The sequence below is a fragment of the Lynx rufus genome, unplaced genomic scaffold (genome assembly GCF_022079265.1).
Source record: "Lynx rufus isolate CCGP_SWC_20201006 ecotype Redwood Valley unplaced genomic scaffold, mLynRuf1.p SCAF_11, whole genome shotgun sequence".
Lineage (NCBI taxonomy): Eukaryota > Metazoa > Chordata > Mammalia > Carnivora > Felidae > Lynx > Lynx rufus.
Window position 1 is genome coordinate 5,059,143 of NW_025814825.1, and position 16,585 is coordinate 5,075,727.

General features: G+C 41.9%; 1 protein-coding gene across 1 annotated transcript in view; it reads left to right on the forward strand.

Annotated features, from left to right (window-relative positions):
• The window catches only part of ARID5B (AT-rich interaction domain 5B), a 179,937-nt gene that overhangs the window by 84,377 nt on the left and 78,975 nt on the right, over positions 1 to 16,585 (forward strand). The window contains exon 4 of the mRNA XM_047072823.1: positions 4,033 to 4,263. Within this exon, the coding sequence (XP_046928779.1) occupies positions 4,033 to 4,263 (231 nt within the window). The remainder of the gene's footprint in view (positions 1 to 4,032; positions 4,264 to 16,585) is intronic.

Below are 16,585 nucleotides of genomic sequence, written 5' to 3' on the forward strand. Positions count from 1 at the left end.
ATGAAACAGAGGTTTCGTATTTTACATGACCAAAAGCCATCATCCTCCTCCCTAATATTGTAAGTTGCTTAAATTTCTAATAATAATATGTCAAATAAACAAAGACTTTCTTTCAACCACAGCCACATAGGAAAAGAAATCAAAGTGGTACCTTAATGATAATAATTTTGCTATTATTAGTATTTGTGACATTTTGTCATAAAGAAAAGCCCATCAAACTTGGAATTAAAAGACCAGGTGGCAATCTCACCTCTGTCACTTTGCTTCTTTGAGATCCCGAACTAGTCACTTGGGTGTCTGAACTTGTTACCCCACCTCTGAATTGAGGGATGTTCAGAAGCAGTAAATCCTACTAATAGGGTTGTTGTGAGGAACAGAAGAGATGTGTTTTGTGAAAGACCCTTGTAAATTTTTGTGTTCTATTATCAGTACTACAAATCATAGTATTTCTAAACAAATAGTCCCTCTGTCCCTTGTATTGTTGGCTAAGAGAGCTTGTTTTCATTTGGGGTCTTCTTAACACCTACAACAATCTGGGAAAGTGGCAAGAAGAAGGGAATTCGGTCCTATATTCTTTTCTGGATACAGTGGGGGTTTTGATAGAAGCATATACCTAAAAACAAGTTATAAATATATATATTCTTGGGAACCCCAACTGAAGATGTTTCAACTTAACAATTTTTTGACTTTACAATTGTGTAAAAGTGATATGCATTCAATAGAAACTGTACTTTTAGTTTGAATGTGAATCTTTTCCCAGGCTGGCGATATGGGCACAATACTGTTTGGTGCCTGCCATCAGCCCCCAGCCACAACTCCCAGTCAGCCACACGGTCACGAGGGTCAACAACTGACACACTGGTACCATTCTGTACCCACGCAACTATTCTGTTTCTCACTTTCAGTAAAGTACTCAATAAATAACATGAGATATTCAATACTTTATTATAACATAGGCTTTGTGTTAGATGATTTTGCCCAATCTCAGTGTTCTGAGCACATTTAAGGTAGGTGAGGCTAAGCTACGGCGTTTGGTAGATTGGGTGTATTCAATGTCTTTTCAATTTAGGGTATTTTCAACGTATAATGGGTTGTCGAGACATATTCCCATTGAAAGTGGAGTGTGTGTGTGTGTGTGTGTGTGTGTGTGTGTGTGTTTACACATACATACAGAAACAGAAATCAAAACCCAAACTGAATAAATTATTATACATCTGTGAAAAAGCTAAATTCAGACTCTGAGGTAGTGGTTTCAAAGTTTAATGTGCATGAACTACTTGGGAGCTTGTTAAAAATGTAAATTCCTGGGCCCTAACCTTCAAGATTCTGAGTTAGTGGTTCTCGATAGGCCCCTAGGGCCTGCTTTTTTACAGTTACTCTATGCAATTCTGATGCGGGCAGTCCTGGGAGCACTCTTAGAGGTAATATCTCCAAAATGAATGGATATCATAGGACATATTTCCATGACTTGGACCAGAGGGAAATTGCTAGCTTTTCTTCCAACAGAAAGAGGATTCATGGCTTGGCTTGTGTTTTGGGAACTGCATGAAGAAAGAGGGATAAATGTTTGGAGCTAGGATGAGGTGAAGAGAAAAACAAAAACAAACAAACAAACAAACAACAACAACAAAAACCAGGTCATTTCTAAGCACGAAAGATAGCCAGGGAGCAGATTCCAGAGAATTAGGGAGAGGTTAGAGATGGCATTATCATGAAAAATGATCAGAGAAAAACAGAAAGAGAATGAAGGGACAAGAAGGAAGTCAAATGGTCCCAAGAACGCAGGTGACATCTTCTGCTATAAAACTAACCCTGAAGCATCCATTCTTCTGCCATCATTCCACCTGAAAAGCAGGATGCCCTCCATTTCATTTCAAGACCACTTGGAGAAACTAGTGCAACCATTGCCCCCGTACAGAAAGCCAACAGCACAACCAAGATAGAATTTTGGAAGCTGTGTATAGATTTGCACAGTATTTACTCTTTACAGACATGGTATTAGGTGATGAGCATGCTGAAATAAGTCCTCAGAGTCCGTGGTTATACCCTCTCTCATCCACAATGTCTTGGACAAATACAGCATAATAATACAGTTGACACGTTGGGGGCCGCTTCAGTGGTCTGGAGTTCTGATGATGTTTGGTGGATAGTTCCTATAAAATTCTTTGTGCTTGAACTCTATAGAAAGCACAGATTTGAACCCAAAGTGTGAACTAGGGTCTGGGTCTGCCATAAAAATCTCAAATTTAAATGCCTTGGGGCATATTTCAGCATCTTAAAAACTGTACTTCATTTGGGGACTTGCCTTCAATGTAAACATATTTCCTTTTAATTCAGTATGGCAGCTGACAAAGTGACTACCCACAACCAGGCAGGAGTCTAAGAAATGTAAACTGTTAAAAGATGTCATCTTGAAAGCAGCTAAACATCTCCATTCTCAAAGAAGCCTCCAGCCTGAGGAACTAAGTGAACATAATTAGAAATACATCTGGGTATTGGCCTCCTATCTGAAAAGGTCACATGCACACCTTCCACTGGTACTGGTTATATTCTATCATTTGTTCTGTCCTGACTCATTTGTCTCCCACTGGTTACCAGATGGCTACGATAATGTTGGTATCCTTAACAACTGTCTTGTGCAATTCCCTGCAGCATGGTAAGGACTCAAAATATTGAGTGTTTTCCCTTTGGATAAGCCAGTGACATATCTGGGAATTGCTTACAAACGCCCTGACGGAGTGGTTATAAAGAGTGATGGCAGACTGGGTCATGGAGCCTAAATTCAGCTTGACATTGTGCAGGTGGCAGGCTACCAAAGGGGAGTTTTTGCCATTTCTCAGGCTGAAGATGAAGGCAGGATTCCTCCATGCAGAATCTGGTTTTTATAAATAATCACTTAATATAGAGAGGTGTAGATAAGCATTAAGATCATTGTAAAAGAGAGTTTCATTAAAGTGGCTGAAATGTTCTGTGCTAAGTTGGTTCTGATGGAGCTGTCACAAGGATGCTTGGGGAGTCCTCTCAGCATGGTTCTCTGAGATGTGCCAAGTTACCAGATGGATTGGAGGAACATTAGAAGGTAGGGGGTAGGAGAAGGGGGGAGGGCAAAGAAGGTGGAGGTATCAATCAAGTTGGGATAGATCATGCTGCAAAAACAAATAACCCCCCAAATCACAGCCTCACTTACAACAACAAAGGTTCCTTTTGTGCTTGTGTTCTGTGTCCATTTAGGATCAAGGAGGGGTCTCTGCTCCATGTGATTCTTACTCCAAGACCCTGACTGGCAGAGTAGCCACTATCTGAATCATTACAGATGCCCAGGACAAAGGGAAAGAGAGTGTTGTCAGTCAAACACTGGCCCCTAAAGTAGCCACTCACTTCTGTCACATTTTATTGGCCAAAACAAGTCACATGGTCACTTGACTCCGGTGGGCCAGGAAGCATGGTCTTTCCACACGACCATAAAGAGAACCAGAAATATTTGTTGAATGGCACTACCCACCACCAGATTTGATGATGATGCTATTTGAACTTATGGACATCTCTCTGGGGCCAGATGACCTTTACAGAGACTTCCAGCACTGAAAGAATATATAATCCAAAAATGTAGCAATACCAGACTCTGGAAATATGTATAAAGAAGCTCCACAAAATTCTGATTTTTCCTATGATGAGTGACTCTAATGCTTAAAATATATATCAGACTCTTTCAAAACAGTTTTTTGGTTCTGCTGCTTTCTGGTGACCCAAACATTGCTTAATCTGTCTATGAGATCACCCCATCTCTTTCTTTTCCCCACTTTTTCTTTTCCCTACCAGTAACCCGAGGCTTTCTAGTGGAATTGGGTTGGTGAAGTGGGGCTGGGAGAATGCCCACGTCAGCCAGACAGAGACAAACATGACTTGGTAGAAGAGTCTCACTGAAGACACATTTTAATACAAAACCAGAGTGATCACTGAAATCATGCCATAGCCCAGACAGTTCTTTGTTGGAGGGAAGAAAGTAATGGGAGCTTTTTCTCGTTTGTCTAGGGGAGGACGATGAAGAAACCAACGTGATCGTTCTCAGCTACCCTCAGTACTGCCGGTACCGATCGATGCTGAAACGCATCCAGGATAAGCCGTCTTCCATTCTAACGGACCAGTTTGCGTTAGCCCTGGGGGGCATTGCGGTGGTCAGCAAGAACCCTCAGATCCTGTACTGTCGAGACACGTTTGACCACCCAACTCTCATTGAAAATGAGAGTATATGCGATGAGTTTGGTGAGTCTTTTTTTTTTTTCCTACCTGAAACTTGCGCGTGTGTGTTTAGTTGTTTTCGGTTCTTGTAAAGAGCGGTGATGGGGAACAGGCTTATTTTCACAATCTCTGTGTGCCACCCCTCCCCTACCCTCCCCCCAAAATTATTGTGGCATGAAGTGTCATTGCCTCTTTGGCAGCCTCTGTTTACCAGGATAAAAGGTTATTATTTAGAATTTGTTGTTCAGTATAGGGTCCAAAGTTGCTTGGTCGACCTTGAAATTGGACTTTCAGACAAGAAGCTTCCGTGTTAGTTTTCTTCGAAGGCTTTGGCTATTTGGATACTGATTTTTGTTTTTAATTGATCACGCCCTTTTCCGTGTTATAAGGAACTATAAAAATGCACCAGTAGTGACTACTTCTGTACTATAAAGGTGAACAGATAGACTGATGATAGATAGATTCCCATGCCCCTTAATTTTTTTCATATATATGTATGTATGCACATATATATCCATCTTTGGTGGGCACAGTGTATAAAAAATATAGAGAGATTTATTTATATATCTATATTCAGATATCTGTGTATATTTTTATACTTATTTATATATCTATATTCAGATATCTATATATATTTTTTGTACACCATGCCCACCAAAGATGGATATATGCACACATATCTTTATCTGCATCTCTGCCTAGCTGATCAGTCATGTGTCTCTATAGATAGAAGTGAAGGAGGAGAAGAGATATACATTTGGGAGACCTTGCAGTGAATGACTGGAGGCAAGCCAGGGTCACATCTCTCACATCTTCATTTTCTCATCTGTGTGTTGAAGAGACTGGATCATATCATGGTTCTCAATAGGCTGGGCAGGGATATCAGAATGCCCTGGGGGTGCTTTATCAAGTTATAAATGTTCCCTGGAAATTCCTGTACTTACAGAGGCATGAAACTCCCCCACCTACCCCTTCTTTGGGAATTGCCACCATGGAGCGACCAGTATGATGACCGACCCATGCTGAATCTCTCATGGGTCCTGGGGTGAAGAAGAGTCTGAGACCACTGGCCCAGAGGGAGCACTAATGGGGTCCCCTTGAGTTGGAACACTCCTTGATTCCATTGGCTAATGTTTTCCCAAGGATCCCTAGTTTGTGGGTTATTCAGATTCAGATTATTCTGCTAAACAATTGCAGGCCTCAGCATGGTTTGAGAAATCCACTGTATTCATGACCTCGGCAGCCTTCCACCTGTTTTGGGGGGTGTTGTACGTAGGGGTGAGGATGAGGGGATGATGTATAATCCAACAAAGAAGGGAGGAAAGAAGTAGGGCACCTAGGTTCATCGGACCTGGCTTTTTCTTTTTTCCTTACAAACTTTTTTGTCGGATGCCTTTCACAGCTCTGGCTTACCGAACGACTGCCATTCTATAAGAGAATAGTAGTGTTTCTATAAGTTATTTTCTCCTTTTTCCAAGAAGAATTGTTTAATACTCAAATAACCTTTTGTATTCAAGTAGATGAATGTATCCAATACATTTTTTAATACCTTCTCTTTTCAGATCAACCTCTACAAATCTTCCCTTTTTAACACTTCTGTTTTGAGGGTTGTTTTTTTCCCCCATATCCCTGACGTCCAAACCCCTCTGTCCTGCTTGCCACTGAAGAGGTCTGTAAATTTCTGACACAAAATAAAACTGAAAGAATGCTTTCCCTCACTTAAGAGTATTCAAAGAGCATCACAATGTAACATGATGAAAAATGTTTTAACCTTTTTGGCTAATTTAAGAGTTATTAGTCATTGAGCTTGAAAGCTGTTGTGTCTGGAATTGGTAATAGAAAGAAGTTCCAATTTAACAGTGATCACAATGGTTGTTAAGAGTTACTAAATTAGTTTTAAATGTTCTCACAAACACAAGCATCTGACTTTTGAATGTTTTCCTGAACTTTCTTCTGGTAAAGCTAATTTTAATGCTGTTTTTCTTCTCCAGCCTCTTAAAGTGGAAGCTTTCTTTTGGAATAAAGGTACCTTTAAAGAGCTTTTAGATGGCTAGCCTAATCATTAGAATATTAGCTTTTTCTTTAATCTTTAATATTAGTTGAGTTTGTACTTCGTATAGTATTTCATTCTCCTAAGTGGACACCCTCTCCCCCCCGCAAAAGAGCTTATTTTGACCTGATTTGCATACCTTCGCCAACATCCCTCCCCCACCTTCCATGTTGGGTCACACATCTAAATTTCCAGAAAACACCCTTTTAAACCTCCAACTGGTTGTATTTGAAAGCAACATGGGTTAAAGAGTTTGTTAAAATGTGGGGTTGGGTTTCTCCAACCAACTAACAGTTGGTAGGAGAACATAAATTTCATTAGCATTAAACAAATGTTCCTAATATTAAACACTGCCAGATGACTGAAGCACTTCTGTCAGATTACCGCGAGTGCCAGGGGGCCCACAGATGAATTTTCTACACAGTATATATTCTGTACCACACGTTTGGTGACTTCAGTAATTGGTCAAATGTAATTTAGGTAACAGTATGCCTAGGCTGTAAAAATCAAATTTTATTAGCCATATCACCAGGTGGGTGAATGGTGGAGCTGATGGCAAAGGGTTTATAGCATTTATCAGCTACACCTTTGACACATGGAATTCATAAATTGCCATAATGTACCTGCAAGGCCCTTCTCAAAAGGACAGTGTCTGCTTTCCTATGATTAAATAATGTTTGTTTTATTAACTAATATATTTTCTGCTTTCTCCTCTTAAATGGGATTATGGAGTGGGGGTGAGAGAGGGCGTTCAGAAGATAAATAAAACACGGTTCTTGCTTGCTTGGAGGATTTAAAAATCTAATTGGGGAAGACAGGATTAACACACCTGAAAGGTTAACTAATGTTACAAGAAAGTCAATGATTAAGTATTTGGTGAGTGTTAGAGAAAGCAAGCACAGGAGGAATTTAGCACTGGGCTGGCCGGGGAAGGGAGGGGGGTGATCCTTGGAGGGGGGTCAGGGAAAGCCTCATGAAAAAGGCAGGACTGGGTCTGGTTTTAAAGGACAGGGAGAGGGGTGCCTGGGTGGCTCAGTCAGTTAAGCATCTGACTTCCACTCAGGTCATGATCTCATAGCTCGTGGGTTCGAGCCCCGCATTGGGTTCCACGCCAACAGCACAGAGCCTGCTTGGGATTCTGTCTCTCCCGCTCTCTCTGCTCCTCTCCCACTCGTGCTTTCTCTCTCAAAAGTAAATAAATAATAAAAACTTAAGAGAAAAAAAAAAGGATAGGGAGAAAGGCTAATAGAAAAGTTTTGGAAATACCTAGATCACTGACAATTCATGTCCTGACTCTCCACGTTAAGAATGGCTGCCTTCACCCTGGGTGAACCGTTGGCCTTCCCTTACTTGGTTTGCCCCCAATAAATGGACTGGTGCCTTCTCTTTACCAGGGGGACAGGAATATGAGTCTGTGGACCAGGGCTGGGACGAACCCAGGCAGTGGCTTTAGAGCCCAAACTAGGCTTTCTTGGGCAGAGATGACCCACATCCTCTGTGCGTGTGACAGCCTCTTCCAACTGCTCAGACATCATCCCCCCTCCCCACTGTTTCAATGTTGTCCACTGAATAACAGGTTTAATTGAACAATAAAAGTAAGGCTTTTAAATCTACAATGAATCCCTATAAATAAATTCTCCGTGGAATTTTATGAAGCTGTTTAATGAAAAGTTTGATTAGAAACTATTAAAGAAAAATAGAATAGATGAAATTTCATCATTTAGTCCCACATTACAGTGGTGTCATTTTGATTTTTATTTACATTGAGATATTCAGAATAGAGTAAATATATCCTGGTTTTAATTAACTATCCTCCTTACTTGGGAAAGGTTATTTTAGGCTTGAAGGGTTTTGATAGCATACCATCTGCTTTCGTCCCTGTATTTTATTCAAGTCCCTTCCCTGCTTACAGCGCTGTGCGATATCTAAACCTATGACATAAGCATAAATCGAATCATATTAATGGCAGGTGATTGAAAAGCTTGAGCCTCGACATCCTGCCTGAATCCTTCCGTCTTGTCAGTTACAATGCTCTTAAAGGCAATGTGCTCTTTTCTCAGCACAAGAAAATGGACTATTTTTTAAACTAAAGCAATGGACTCCCCATTAAAGCATTGCGAAAACTGGTTGTATTGCACATGCAATTAGGAAATGAGATTATAATAATAATGAAGGGACAGTGACATTACGAATGACAATTTTTCTCATAATAATCTCTCCCCTGTGCATAATTCCTGCCCCCACTGTCCTGTTAGACTCTCCTAGCACGAGGCATTCTTCAACCATCCCCCCACCTTGCTTTTACCTTTTATAATTTGGTTCCTCTTTTGTAAAATGCATACCATCATTTATATCATGCTATTGTCTGGACGGTAGGAAAAACACACACGTGCACCCATTTTGCCTATTTTCCCTGTTAGAGCAATAAAATGCCTACCAGTTTGTCATGCGTGCTGTTTACATGACTATCACACGATTGATTTCACATGTGTGAAGTGTTGACAGCCAACTCCAAACAGAGGTGTGCACAGTACAGTAGGTACATGGACAACTTTAAGGTACCAGCTTTATCAGATGTAAGGTGGACCTAGTATATATAAATGAGATGAAATCAGTCCGTAAATATGGGTGGAACTAAATGGATTAAGATATGGTTAATTAAAAATATAACAAAAGATACGGTTTATTTTAGTCTGAGTTTTGAATTACAAAGAGACATAAGACATTCTCCTAAGTTCTTTGGGGTCGGTGTGTGTGTGTGTGTGTGTGTGTGTGTGTGTGTGTTCCCGGACCAAGGAATGGGATGGAGTTAAAGGAAGGATGTGGTAATTCACCTGAAAAGAGCAGAGATGAGATGGACTGCCGTCTTGGCATTTGGTCCACGTGCAGGAAACCATGAGGTCCTCCCCTCAGGGAGAAGGTGGCTACATCAGCATTAAAACATATCCTTTGCTGAAGCGCAAGGAGCATGGAACCATTTAGGGGAAAGAAGTGCCAGGCTTACAAACAGGCACAGTATTAATCAAGGCTCACCTGTCTGATTTGCTATTCCTCTGGGCAAGAGATGTAAGTCCCCTCACTTGTCCCATCTTTAAAACCGGGTAGTAATAGCTCATCGCCAGACTCAGACTAAATCTGTATCCGCTTGACCAAAAAAAAGTCCTCATGGTGAATGAAGAACTCTACTGTTTCTATTAGAACTTAGGACTTGGACAACTTAGAATCATCTACACTGATCTTGCTCTGTAAATAATAAAGGAACTGTTCCTCTAAGGCCCTGGGACTCTTTCTAGAACCATAATGGAAAAGAAAACTTTCCTACTTTTTACAGTATGTTTTAAAGAATCTTTTCTGACTCTGCACTGAACTTTCCATTTCTGTTTTCCTGTTGGGTGAAATAATGACATTCTAGACAAAAGAAGAAAAAGCCAAGGGAGGGAGGAAAACAGAAGAGGAATGAAACTTTGACTTATGAAAGAAAATTCAGGATGCATAAAATTATTTTGAAGCAGAGGACGAGCTGGACTGTGCCTCTTCCCTTTAAACATCACATGTTTTGCTGGAAATGAAAGGAAAGGCAGTTGTTTTGTTAAGGATCATGGGAATTTGTAAGTGAGTAAACATTTTTTTTTTCCTTGCCAAAGTAGGTTTCATGGTCACAGTGGATTTCGATGATCAAATGGCCTTGCTCCTGGCCCCTGTCCACATTCAGGCTTTTGCTGCCTGCCTGCAGTGCCCACCGATCTCCCAAATGATAACAAGGCAGATGTTTCTCTTTAATTGAAGCAGAGTGGAAAAGGAGCCGTGCTTCTTGTATATTGCTATTTATGCAGAAGACCTTAACCTTCAGAGATCTCTCTTGGAGGACTGTTTTGTCTTGGAAATTTTCTAGAGATTCTGTTTGCCATTAGATAGTGGCCTACCCAGGACCATGCTTGGTACTTTCTGTTTATTGCATGTGCTGCCCAAGTAGGGGCAGAGGAATGTTTAAGTTCATCATACAACGTAGTAAATGTAGTGGTATATCGGATGTGCTCAATAGTACATGTAATGATTAACATATGGCCTTGGCTTCCAGGACGCTAAGACACAAAGAGGGCTGGAGAGCAGACCTCCTGGGGCAGAGGCATTGGAAGCTTGGGTGCCATCTCTGTGGAGGGTTAACGAACAGAATTTTTCTGTTGTTACTGCAAGTTAACTTTCAGAGTCATGCTATATGGAATGGGTAGGATTCACGGATTTCTTTTCTATTTTTGGAACTTGAAGGGATATTTTAAAATAACTGTGGACTCCTTTTGTAGCCGAGGGGACTCAATGGGTTATTAAAAACTATTTGGACTCACGGGTACAATAAACTCTTGTTCACTCCAGAAGAAAGGATTTGTGTCTATATTGGCTAATATTTCACCTAGCATTTCATTTAGAAAAGCAAGAAAGTTATATCCCATTACATTAGCAAGATCAACATATTCCTCTCTAGGGTGAAATAGATATTTTTATCAGTTAACACACACACACACACACACACACACACACACACACACCACAGGAAAGAACCAGGTCATTGAAAAATCACAGGCAAAGTGCTACTTAGGGTAGGGATGGTAGAATGAGGATCAGAATAAGTCTGTGTTCGCTTGATTTGTAAAATCCTTTGATAGCAAAAGATACCCTCTAAACCCCTTCATTCTATCTGCTCAAGGAAATTGGATTGATTAAAGTTCCTTGGACTGTAGCGAGGCTGTCTGGGGATGCTGGGAGCCCACCACAGTGCCTGACACTCAGTACGTTCTTGTCCATTTATGCATTGCACCAATATCTATTACACACCTACCATGTGCCAGGTATTGTTCTTGTCCCTGTGCACACAGTTGTAAATAAGACAAAACAATTTATACTCCTAATGATCTTACAGTGTGGTATGTGGGGAGAAGATTGGGAAAATATGGGATAGGCATGCCATGGGTATTAACCATACCTCAAGAGCTGTGAGGATTAGGACACTTAGATGGTCCATGGCAAGTACTACTTAAGTACTCATCATTAACTAAATCTTCTTGTACCTCTTGCACCACCCCACACAACCTTACCCACCTACCAAGTCCATAGTGGTTCCTCAAAAAAACATTTATAGAATTATTTCATACCTATACAGACTACTGGGGAAATGAGGTATCATTTGCTAGTAAAGATCATTCAACAACCACTCATTCCAGAAATACTTGTTTGTCCTTCTGCATGGAATGTGTTTCCCCAGATATCATGGGTCTGGCTTCTTCTCATCATTGCATCCTCAGCTCAGATGTCTGCTCCCCAGACAAGTCTTCTCTGACTTGCCCCTTTTCACGTGTTCCGCTGTACCCCGTCATCCAACATGTACTTATCGTCCTACAGCTTATCTCTATCTGAGATTAACTATCATATTTGTTTTGTTATATGTTTATCGTCTGTCTCCCCCATCCCCACCTGTGTTATAATGTAAGCTCTTTAAGAGCGGGTTCACGTGGGGTACCTGGGTGGCTCAGTCAGTTAAGTGTCTGACTCTTGATTTTGGCTCAGGTCATGATCTTACAGTTTGAGCGTTCGAGCCCTGCCTCCCTGCTTGGGATTCTCTCTGTCTGCCCCTCCCACGCTCGCTCGCTCTCTCAATAAATAAGTAAACTTTAAAAAAAGCGGGTTCACAACCCTGTACCCACCCAGGGACCAGAACAATACTAGACACACAGTAGGTGTGTAATAAATATTGGGTTAAATGAGTGAGTGGATGCATAAATACTCTGTATCAATATCATTGCTCTCCCCCATTTTTTGAAGTAAGAACACTTACGCACAGTAAAGTTACCTAACTATCAAGTGGCAGAACCAGGGTTTGAACCTAGACACTCTGGCTCAGCGTCCATGCTCTGAACAATGACGCTAGACTGCCTTTCATCTTGGACCCGGCTCAGAAAGATCTTTCCAGCTTCCTAAGATCCAGCTGCCTGGAAACAGATAACTGGTCACCAGCTCTCTAGATAATGAATATACAGTGGGTTCTGTAGGCTTTAGAGAGACTGGTGTGTGTTGGAGAGGTTAGGAGAGGAATGATCATGACGATTCAAAATCTGATCAGGAAATGTTGATGCCAGCCACCGTCCTCGCTTGTCTGTATTCTACCAGCCTCCCTGATTCAGCCTTCGCTGGCCTGCGGTCTCTTCTGCACACCAGCCAGAGTGGTTCTCCCCATCTCATCACAGAAGCAGGTATAAATAGAGAGCGCTGTGAGAGCTGGAGGTTGAAAGGGGCAGATAGTAAACTGCCCTGTGTTCCCATGGACTCTTTTTAAGGCACGGGGTTGTGATGCTGACAGGACTTTGATTATACACCTCTCTGTAATTTTCTGCTTAGGAACGCATTGGCTTTCCCAACTTGGCATCCTCCCTTAATGAAAAAATTATAGGTCTAATTTCAAAAAATGAAATGTATGCAAGCTTTCCTGCTTCTGTCACTTCTTTATTCCTGTAGCACATAAATCATTTCCCTTCTTAAAATTAAATTTTGCTTGCCATGATCTGGTAATGGGTTTTCAAAGGAGGCAGACTAGCCAAGCTCTTGGCACAGGTGCAGGTGGCACTGCCTGCTCAGGAAATCTTCTCATCGCTGGCTGGCGTGGGCCTCGACTCCATCATCTGGGCTTTATGCTCCCTCTGGAAGTTGCCTAGAAACTCTCTCCCTGAGAGTCTCTTCTCTGAACGGCCTTTTTGGCTCTCCAGTTGCCATCATGGAAGACTGAAGAACAGATGGGATTTGGGCAGAAAAAGACTGGTACGTTCTAATACTTCTGGGTGCTTGCATTCATGCATTGAGCACCGGCTCTGTTGAAGGCGGAGGTCCAGGCATTGTTGGGACATGGGTCTCTGCTCTAAGACACTTAAAACTTGAGTTGGCAGAGATAAGACATAGAGTGATGGACCACTATAGATATTATTGTGATCTTCTTAACAATTCCTCATCTTACCACGAGCAGCCTTATAACATAGTTATTTCGGGGTCACAGATCTAGCACGTTGCCAAAGTGGGAGTTAGCACCCCCACCCCAGTCTGCTGACCCCAGGGGGTACACTTTTCCACCCTAAAGTGACAGAAGCATGGGGCTAAGATTCAGGACTTATTTTGATGTTCAGAGGAGATGATATCTGTCAAGCTTTGTAAATGGGAAAGCTCTGCCATATAATGGGCACTGCAAGGCAGTCCACTAAGGGCTAACCAGAGGAGGCCAAATTGTAGGTACCCCTGGAATTAAAAGATGTAAAAGAGGGCCCGGATGTCAGGAGAAGGCTCTGAAAGGAAGTGGATCTTCAACTGGACCTTGAGGGATTCAAAAAAAAAAAAAAAGGAAGTTATTTCAGGTGAGGAGATGGAAAATACTCCAGACTTTGAAGCTCAAAGAAAGAGATTGTTTCCTCTGCCATTTTTAGCTTTCAGCATAGACCTTAAAACACACACACACACACACACACACACACACACACACACACACACAAAACAAAACAAACAAAATACCAGCCTCTGCAAGCAAAACTTTTTTTCTTCCTAGAAGATGTCACCTTCCCCTGAGGGAGCTGGTGCTTCTGAGTCCTTCTCTCAGAGACCCCATTGTGGTTAGGACCCAGGGGAAGCCTCTTGGAGGAAAAATCAACTTGTCTCTTATTAAATTGGAAATTTCCCCTTGGGCCTATAAGAAGGAGAAGGAGAGATGCATCAACTTTGCAGCAGGGGGTAAAGGACTGAGGTGCCTGCTTGGTTTCCTGGACGTTTAGGGGCTGCTTCTAAGTTGAAACTGTAGATTCAGAACAATCTTCTAGAACACTTCACTCCATGTCCTTCTGTGTTCCTCAGTACTTTCTCAAAGTTGCTTTTTTCTTCTGTTTGGTATTAAAGTCAATGGATTCTATTGCATTTCTCTTCCCTAGATTCTAAGCTCCTAGAGGGAGTAAGAATCATGCGTTACTCACCTCTGTATCAACACATGTTTGTGTGAGTACAAATCCTGCCAAATGTCAGAAGGCTTCAAATTATCATTTTATCTCCTTCCTTAAAGTCAAGTATTTCTTAACCTCAATCTTTATTTAGCTCATTGCCAATTGATTGAATTCTCAAGGGAAAGTATCTAGCTCAAAGGACATGTTTTTTTTTTCCTCAACATTTACTCACCTCTTCAAACCAGAGGAATGTTCTTCATAAATCGGTCAAGATCTTTGGTTGACAAGTTTTCATTGGTTATGATGTTTAATAGATCCCGGAGTCTGCACAACCTAGAAGGGTGTTCTCTGAGGAAGTCAAGGAGCATCCACAAATTAAAGCAAATAGTAGCCTGTACCCGTAAGTCACCACACTGATCTTTCTAGCCTCTAACCCACAGATCTCAGAATTCGGTGTGAAAATCAAGGAACACTGGCAGGGTCATTAGCATCTAGGACATTGACAAGTTCCAATTAAATGTGGGCTATCTGGATCTGAAACATAATATAGATCACAGTTCACACTGGGATCAGATCAGAAAGTGTTGGAAAAGAAAAAGCTTAGCCAGTTGAACATTCATTACTAGGAAGATTACTTGGTGGATGGCACTTACACCCTGAGCATACTTTGTGGATTGTTGACTTGCATCGTGTTCTTTATGGATGAGGATGAGACCTTCTATCTCTCAGGAGAGCTTCAGTGAGGAGAGCTCCATCTTTGGATGAGGCAAGTTCACAACACACAGGGTTTAACAGGCCACACTTTCTTCCTCACAGTTCCAGACGTGAATATTAGGTCTTTATTTATTTTCTTTTTAATTTTTTAAATGTTTATTTATTTTTGAGAGAGAGAGAGAGAGAAAGATTCAGAGCACAAGCAAGGGAAGGGCAGAGAGAGAGGGAGACACAGAATCCAAAGCAGGCTCCAGGCTCTGAGCTGTCAGCACAGAGGCGGACGCGGGGCTCGAACCCATGAAGCGTGAGATCATGACCTGAACTGAAGCCAGACACTTAACCAACTGAGCCACCCAGGCACCCCGAAAATTAGGTCTTTAAAATAGGAGATAGGGGCACGTGGGTGGCTCAGTCACTGAAGTGTACAACTCTTGGTTTCAGTTCAGATCATGATCTCGTGGTTCGTGGGTTCGAGCCCCACATCAGGCTCTGCGCTGTCAGTGAAGAGTCTGCTTTGGATTCTCTCTCTTCTCTCTCTGTCCCACCCCCACTCACTCACTCTTTCTCAAATAAACTCAAAAAATAAATAATTAAAATAATAAAATAGGAGATCAAATATTTTAACAAAGATGACCATGCACAGTGCCAGAAACTATACTCTGTCAGAGTGTTGACCGCTGCCCCATTCCCAGCACAGACACCTTCAGAAAGAGAAAGGATGTTGGTAAAAGTGGATTCTTTTCTCCTTTTCTTTATCATAGTCCAGATGACAGGCCCTATGCTATAGAGAATGCATCCTGTCCCTTTGTTCTTCCAGAAAGGGAGTTGAAATATGTCAGAGCTAAAACAAAAGGGGCCACAGGGAGCCCTATTAAAGTGTCTTGCTGACCTTGCCGGAGCTGAGGTGAGGAGGTAGCCTCAGAAAGCAGAGAGACCATGGCCTGGTCTCTTCCAACTGGGGCAGAGGCTCATCCCGCCCTCACACTGGCATCCACAACCCAGGAGAGGAATGTCCTTCACACACAGAGGAGTGTTGATCATACTTTTCAAGTGGCCTTCACCCCATCTTCAAGATCTTGCCTCTGAACAACCTTGTATAACCTCAAGGACCCGTGTCCATGACCCCTTTGGGCAGTTGAAGAACTGATCGGGAAATTCAGGAGTTAAACATGAGTGTAGTAGTGGTAAGACCTCAATGGGATGTGGGCATCAGCTTCTCGATCTGCGTTTCTGGGGGCTGTCCCCCCCCCAAATGGGGCCCAGTCCTGAAGGGCATGGCATCACCACCACGAGATCCTATGCAGCAAACGCTAGTCAACCAGGATCTTGAGTCAACCAGATGCTCCCCATCCCGAATACCCTTTGTACAATATTTCAAGGAGGGGGAAAAAAATAGTAAAACACAGCTCATATGTTTTTCAAAATATTTTTCTCATTATGAAATTATTTCCATTATGGAAAGGACAAGGATAATAATAATAATTGCCACTCTTCTGTGAGCATGCACCATATGTCAGGCCTTATGCTAACTCCTTTACATACATAATCTCACTCCTTAAAGGCCCCTGTAAGGAATCCCATATTAGCCATCACTTCACATGGGAGGAAGCAGAAGCTAAGA